Source organism: Acanthisitta chloris, unplaced genomic scaffold, assembly GCF_000695815.1.
Source record: "Acanthisitta chloris isolate BGI_N310 unplaced genomic scaffold, ASM69581v1 scaffold14494, whole genome shotgun sequence".
NCBI classification, from domain to species: domain Eukaryota; kingdom Metazoa; phylum Chordata; class Aves; order Passeriformes; family Acanthisittidae; genus Acanthisitta; species Acanthisitta chloris.
Genome location: NW_008671076.1, coordinates 486 through 8,777, shown reverse-complemented (window position 1 = coordinate 8,777; position 8,292 = coordinate 486). Strand labels below are relative to the sequence as shown.

Below are 8,292 nucleotides of genomic sequence, written 5' to 3'. Positions count from 1 at the left end.
CCTGGAGAGTAGCAGTTCTACAGTCTTCAAGATGTTCTCCTCTGAAGCTTCTGCAGTACATGCTGCCATCAACACTGTGAATTTATCTGTTTTGCAGTTAGAGAGTAACACAGGTAAATGCAATGCCATGCTAATGCAGAAGGTCCTTTAAAATTCTTTATGTTTGCTAGAGTTTTTAATAAGTTTCTGATACTCTAAGATACTTAGAAAAGGCTAAGAATCTTGTTTTCCTGTCTGTTAAAGTTCTAGAATGATCAGGTAAGACAAAGGCACCTGACAAGATACTCAGAAAGATGGAAGTGAATTGCAGTAGTAAAGCATTCCAACTGAAGTTCCCACTGAACTTTAGAATACTTCACAAGTACCCCAAAACTACAGCAGGAGTTTAGCTATAGATGCTTTCTCAAATCTCCACATGAGTAGATTCACTCCCTGTTTCTTCCCTCCAGTCAAGGGAGGAAACAGCTTACAGGATGTTAACTGCAATGGTGCATGAAATGCATTATGAACACATAGCAACATCAATTTTGAGGACAATGGAGGCCCATGCAAAGGACAGTTGAAGCAACAAGGCTTTATGATAGGTCTTAAGAACAAAAAATTAAATTTACTTGCTTATTATGGTGCAGGAGGAGCAGGAGGAGCATTAGAAGTATGGCTTTTAGATGTGGATTTAAAGAACATCTACACAGTCCATCAAGAATATCAGCACATTTACCCCAGCTCTGAAGCCAGTTGGGTGTTGCATGCCACCTTTGCTCACAAATCAAAATTGTACATCGCTGCTATGTGCCCACAGAACACGGGAGATCTCCTTTCCCATGATTCTCCTAGAGAGATGTGGGAAGCAGAACACCTCAAGGACCTTAACAAGTTACATAGCCCCAGTGTCACTGAGAAGGCTGCATTTGAGTAACTGCTCGTTTTGCTTATTGCACGAACTTGTTTACAAGTTCGGACATGCCTTCAACAATTTGTTTTGACAAGTACAATAGTAGCTGTACTTACTTCAGAACATATCATGAAGTGTAACAACATATTTACTAGTAGAAATTTCAAGACTGTGTATAATTAACATCTTTATTCTTCAACTGAGGTCAGATTTTATTACACTTAAACATGAAAAGTTTGTTATGTACTTTACTCTCTCTGCTCTCTTTATTTCTCAGCACTTCCTGTCCCCCACGCCTACAACTTAGCTCTCCATTTAAATGAACTTATTTAATAGACCATCTTTTAATTTTCAATTACCTCATGCTGAGGTTCTATTACACATAAATCAGTATGTTAAATTAAAAATTAAGTTTCAAGAGAGTCACCTCAGTAAGCATTTAACACTTCTGTAAATTACTTGATATGCTGACAAAATTTTTACTCAAAATGTTTAACCTGGTTATCAACCAGAACATGAATGATGAGTGAAAAATTAATTTGTTAGCCCACCTATAGCTTATACATGTGAGCAAGAGGACAAGAAACAGCTTAGAATTCTTAGGTTTCTCTTTTGCAGAGAAAAACTGGTAAAAGACTGCAAAAAAGATCAGTTTATGTCCACCCTAGCTGAAAACCACAGAAAATCCAATGAAATTATTCCTCAAGGATACTACATCCTGAACCCATCACGTAATGCATGATATATTAGTTCTTTGTTCTTTTTAACTATCAAAAAGGATAAAATTAAGTAACCACTTACAAAGAACAACTGACAGTGACAAAAGGTGATTAACAGTATAACTGTTATTAGGATTATAAGCATTAAAGGATAATTATTATCGGATCACTTAAGTGATAGCCTGCTGATGCAAAAAACCAGTAGCAGGATTGGTGAGATTTACCACCACTTTAGGATGGCACAGCTTTACTGAACACATGTGGCCTGACCCAAATCAATGACCTACCAGGTTGCTCCTGGCTGGACAGTACTCTGCTGTTCCTAAGCCCTAGTTACTGTTCCCCTACACAGAGTAACATGGAAAGAAGCCAAGAAGCCTGATCCTAGCAAGGTGCCACTTAGGGCAAATACAGCTGGTCACACACTGAAAAAATGCCAGGCATATTGGTTACCTGGTCAGCCTAAACTATTGCCATAGGAGTTTTTGCCCCATTTATAGCCCTCTACAGCCATAACCAAGGAACAGGTATGAGCTGTAGGTAGCCACAGTCGTAGGCAGCCATATGGAAATTCTCTGAAGCTGACTGCAAGGGCAGTAATTAGAAGGCATGACCGCTTCTGGTGTGGGTAATCTCCTCTGATCTAATACTCTGATCAACTGCTAAAAGGTCAGAGAAAATGTTCAGAGCCAGATTTGTACCATATGCATTTCAGTCTACTACTACTACAAATATTGGCAAGTTACTGGAGAATATGATCATTGTGTGATAAAGCTTCCAATGCAATGAAAGAGATGGAAAATAACCACAGTTTAAGTAGGAAAAAGTTGTTATTATTAAGTCATAAAAATTGTTAGAGGAGCAGATATTACTTAGAAGCTACACTGAACTCTTGCAGGAAAAGGTGATGCAGGAACACACTGAAGAACAGTTTTCACTTAATATAAAAACTGTGCTCTGGTTTTAGAGAAGTCCACATTAGTTTCCCATGAACTGGAAAGCTATTCAGGTTGTTAAGGATGCTAGATGGTTTCTGCAGGTACATACCTCCTAACAGGATCAAAGTAAGTTTTACCTGTACAACTTTAACCTAGAATTTTTGAAAAAGCATTTCCAAACCTCTTAAAACAGTACTTGGGGATTGGGAAGTAGGGAAGGAAGACAGAATGTGAGAAACAACAAGAAAACCTATCAACAGATTCCAGATCAGTTCCAGGAACACAATTTTTACTTTAAAACTACTACTTTTACCTCATAACAGTGAAAGTTACATTAGGTCTCGGTTTGACCACAAACTTTGATTCCTTTCCCTATGTACATAAAAAAGAGAGTAAGAATAGGGACAATGTCTGGTACTGAGCATTCCTGGCCAGTATTTTTCATTCACATCTTACCTATCTGAAAACATGCGTCAGCACCTCTGTCCAGAAGGAGACGCACTACTGTGAAGTCAGCCACGCTGGCAGCATACATCAGGGGGGTCCAGCCAAACAGAAAGCTACTTTCTATGCTGATACCTGTCAAAATTTGAGATATTAAAATCATAAAACTGCATCACCGTAAATGTGCTTTTTATAAACCTTATTCTCAATATATATCATTACAAAGGTTACACCTTGTTTGCATTTAGTCCTAGGGAGAGCAATCTCTTACGCCACTTTCTCCTTTTTAATACATCTTTATCTAGAGCACTGGAAAACAACTTTTAAAACTGACATCAATGAAGCTCAGTTCTCATTCCAAGAAGTACCACAAAAAGTATACTTTAAACCCCTCAGACATTTAGCTGCAAAAATAATTTCAGAGAATCGCACAGAATCTCTGTTTTCTCTCCTTATGTGCAATAGCTTTCTTCAATCAAAGTGAAAAATTTTGACTCTTGCCAAGTCCAGAGGACTGCTGGGAAGCAAATTGCTTGTTAGACAATTAAGATCGTATCATCTAGGGTTTCCTGCTTCACAGCTCCTTTTAATCTGTGCCCTGCAAGGCAGTTAACTGGCAGACACCAGTTTTGCATTCAGTACTAACAAAATATTATCTCCATAAAAAGAAGAAATAGAAAACTATGCAAGAGTCAATCACAATCACCAGGATTGTTTGTTACTCTTTCTAACAGCCAGAATAGCTATAATGGCTAGGAGTATGCCTGCCAGGAAGCCCAGCCCGCCCCAAATTCACCAACAACCAAATACCCAACTAAGATACTCAACTGACAACTTTCAAATAAAAACCTCTATGGTTTTTTCAGTAAGAGGAATTACTTTTCCTTCAGTGTTTCAAGAAATATTACTGCCTCTAGAAAAAGTCTCCATCAGCTGGTTCCATATTAGTCCAACAGTGACTATGGATAATCAAAAATACTTCTTTAAGAGAATGCTCTGAAAAAAATCCCAAAACTGTTCAAAAAAACTTGTGACAGCTGAGCTACATTCACACCTTTTAATGCAAAATATGTACTGACTTTTCCTGCTCTGGTATTATTACGAAGGTGTGCTCAGTGTAGCAATACAAAGTCATTAAAGCTGAGGGACTAAGAGGTCACTGCACTTTGATAGATTCCTTAACCATTTAAAATCACTGGAATTGCAGAAGCTATCAGTAAAGAGGTAACATTCAGTGATAGCCATGTGTTGAAGCATTCTAACACCTGTAAGCCACAGAATTTACAATCAAATCTCCTTAGAAATGTATACATACTAGCTGCAGTCCTTAATGTCACAGCACACCAGCTGGTCTGCACTGTACAAAACATTTCACTGAAGCCCACAGTCAAGACCTACAAGGACAGCACCCCATAGCAGTTATAGCCGAACTTCCTTGTAGACAAAGTTACTTCAAGAATTTAGCAAGTCTGATATCCAGCAGCCCACTGAAGTAACACTAGTAAGAAAGGACACCAGAAAGCTGCCACTCAGCCTTAAGAAGTCTCTTTTCCTCATAAGAAAAGCAGTCCAAGGTATTTTCCTTGACACTTTCTTTACACACACAACAGACAGTATCTGCCTTAAAGTTGGTGTTTTTTCTAAGTTCTTTAAGCAGAATAATCTATGTGGCAATGATATGTTGTTTGTCCTGCATGGACCCCTACCATCTTTGCAGTGACTCCTTTGAAGCACCAGGCAGTGTGACAGTCATAATGCAAAACAGCTGGAGACCCAGAGGAAGACAAAGAAAGGACAACTGAAGTCCTGATTTCTTTTAAGTCTCTCAGCACTTTGCGCCGTGTTTCCAGAATACCTTAAAGGTGAAGTCACATTAGAGCTGCTCGTGTGTCCCACTGCTGGGTCAGCTATCGTTCTCACCTGACTTAAGAGATCAGAGTCCTAAATGGGCGGAAAAATTATTCTCACACACCCCACCCTCTCACATGCCTGTAGTTTACTATTACTTGTAATTCCCTAAACTGGATCACAGAAGATGAGATGAGCTCCAGCACCCATGCAAAGATGTAAGTGGAATAAACTGCTGAATGAAAACAGGTAGTGGTATCTTTGATCAGCCTAAACTGTCATGAGGTCGAGCTCTGCCAGGGGAGGTTTAGGTTGGATATTAGGAAGAGATTTTTCACAGAGAGAGTGGTCAGGCATTGGACTGGGCTGCCCAGGGAGGTGGTGGATTCACCATCCCTGGAGGCTTCCAAGATGAGACTGGTTGCAGCATTTAGTGCCATGGTCTAGTAAGGACAGCAGGGTTGGACTCCATGATCTTTGAGGTCTCTTCCAACCTGGTTGATTCTATGATTCATAACTTTTAATTCCATTTTAGGAAATCGAACACATGAACTGTATGGTGTTTAGTATTTTACTCCCAAAGCAGATCAAAATGCTTGCTTGCATTACTTTTTGTGACTTACTTCAGAAACTTGTTCTTAGGAAGCTGCTGTTTTACAGGAGTGATAAGAGAAAACATTGTGCTGCTCCCATCTCCTAAAGGAGCTCTGTAAGACTGCCTCAGCACCAAAGATCTTAAAGCAATGCCTAAGCAAGCCAGAAGACAACGTGTTCTCAGTCTACCTTCTCCTCAGGCCCCAGCTGTTGCTAGGACATCCACTTCCAACACAAACCCTGAGCTTGGTTGAGTGCTGGTAGTGAACCTCCTACAAGCTCTACTGAACATACAGCAAAGGCAACACTGAAGGCAAAGATTTCATCTGACTGAGCACAGATCCTCTAAAGGACAGTGTTACCTTTCTTCAGCAAGACCTCCCTGTTAGCGAGGCATTTGTTCTACTGCTTTGTAGTACTGGATGGGACAAAATTTGCTGTCAATCTCATTTTCAGGAAATGATATATCCTTTTGTGATACTGCCTTGTGCATTTAAGGAGACAGGAAACTAGACTACCTGAATCTTTGGCCTGACCTTATCCTCCTACAGATACTATCACCATCTCCCTGTTCATTATGTAGCAGGCACTGACACAGAAAGTGAACTATTACTGTTTGACTGCAATGCAATTAAACATGGATGGCTGTAGCAAAACAATTAAACAATCTGATGCTCAGACATCATTAAAAGCTCTACTTTATATATAAGAATGTATTTTCTCCAAGCAAGACAGAAGTATTTCACTCTTGTATTGCACTTCCTGTGTTTCAGCTTGTGCAATAGCTTTTACTTGATTTAAAAAGAAAAACCATTCTCCTACTGTGGTGAGAAACAGTTTTCTTGTAAAAGGGCAAGTAATGTCATTGTTTTAAATCTCAGAAAACCCCATTGCTAACTAGGAAACTACCTTCTTTCACCCATAAGACACATTTTCCTCAGAGAACTAGCTCTTGGTTACTACATTATCCTTGCTTGCCAAAGCAGAACTTCCTGACAATTATCACTAGGCAGTTCAACTCAGCTATGCAGTCTCTGATTGCCCTGGATGCTTCAATAAGTGATCCAATCCTCCTAACACTGATTAACAAACACATTACAGACCTGAGTAACAGAACAGGGAGAAAGGCTTTCAGTGTTAAAACAAACCACCTTTTGGTGACAAATGGCACATAAAGCCTGCTAGGCCTTTCAGAATCACAAAATCTTTGTCCAGCTGATGTTGTCAGGACAGCAGTATTGCACAGGGCGCATACCAGAAACTTAACAGTGCTGTGAGGGGAAAAAAACTAAGGAAAAAAAGGAAAGGAATTTCCAAACTGAAAAAAAAAAAAGGCCAGCCTACCCTTCTTACCCTGTCCTGTACAACCTTCAGCACCAAAGACCACCCACTGAATTATCCCTCTCAATTTAAATCACCTCAAATTCAGTGTTTGTAATGGGTATTTGCAGGTTAAATATGCACCTGAAAACAAATAAACACCTTATTTTATAGTTCACACATTATAGTTTTCTCAATTTTCAGAGCTCCTGACTGATGAAAGAAACAACACAGAAGGAATGTGCTACAATACTGAATGGTGAATCACTAAAAAAGTAACTTCATCTTTAAATTAAGAGTTTATACCCTGTATTAGAAACATTCACATATTCCTACATTATTCTGGATCAAGAAACTTTAGAATTGTTGCTAAGTTCAAGCAAAAACATTCAGCTTCATAACTGGCTTTCCTCACCCGAGTTTAAGACTTCTTCAATCAATGACACATCACCACGATACAGAGCCTTCTTCAACGCCTCATTCTTCTCCGCCTCCAACATTTGATCCAACGGCTACATAAGCAAAGAAAAGTTACTTCAAAACCTAGTGACTGTTTCAAGGCAAAACCAATATAGCTTGATTTCGGTATAAAAGCACCGATGACCTCTGAAAGGAGAGACAGCAGATGGAGCTGGGGAAAAAGCAAGGCAAAAGCTTTCGTCTTTCATCTCTGTAGAAGTGCTTCAGGTCCACTATCAACTCCAAGTTTTTATATTAACTTTTCATCAAGGTTCCATCTCTGAAAATGTAACTATCTTCTTTCTCCACAGACCTGCTGTGCTGCAACAGACCTCCTGTGCTGCTCTCAGTGTTTCTTACTGGTATCTAATTTCAATTAAGATTTTTTTTTCATCTAATGGCAGTGGAAAAATATTGCAACACATTTCTATACCTTTTTTTTTGGTACAATTCACAAGTACAACAATAAAAACTGTATGTATCAGACATGAAAGGTTGAGCTCAGGGCAAGAGAGCTCAATGACTAGCTGTCTGGCTTAATGCAGCACAAGTACACTGCTGTAAAGGGTTACTGTTCCTCTTTCCTCCTTATCCTGTGGTGATAGAGGCATTTGTGCTGCTGCATCATAAACCATTTGGCTGAAAAATGCCCCAACCAAGAGTCAAGTTTATCAAACAGTTTCTTTTCAAGAGCATCACAGAATTTTCTCTATTAAAGCTGCAGATGCAGCTGGAGATTGCAGCTGGCACTACCTAGATGATACAAAACACAGACAGTGCTAAGTAGAGTGGTAACTAGTTTCTTTACAGACAGAAGTGGGTATGAAGTAAGATTTTAAATCTTAATGCTGCAATTCAGAATTACACAAATTTCACAGCACATAGTAGCTTACCTTTCCAATAACTTTAGTAAAGATTTTAACAAGTGCTTAGTGTCTAGAAAACTAAAGGTGAGAAACAGCCAAGAAAATAACTTAGCCCTATTTTTATTCTACTCAGGCAATAATTTTCAAATAATGCACATCTTTAGATTGAAACCTCTATTTAAAGACCAAGAGCCCTAAAACACTGACTATAA

At 39.1% G+C, this 8,292-nt stretch overlaps 1 protein-coding gene across 1 annotated transcript in view; it reads right to left on the bottom strand.

Annotated features, from left to right (window-relative positions):
- The window catches only part of ASZ1 (ankyrin repeat, SAM and basic leucine zipper domain containing 1), a gene marked incomplete at its 5' end in the record, with an annotated part of 34,950 nt that extends 27,683 nt beyond the window's left edge, over positions 1-7,267 (bottom strand). The window contains 3 exon segments of the mRNA XM_009073958.1: positions 1-86; positions 3,006-3,128; positions 7,171-7,267. The exon segment at positions 1-86 is cut by the window's left edge and continues 31 nt beyond it. Coding sequence (XP_009072206.1) covers positions 1-86; positions 3,006-3,128; positions 7,171-7,267 — 306 coding nt within the window.
- Between the last annotated feature and the right edge of the window lie 1,025 nt (positions 7,268-8,292).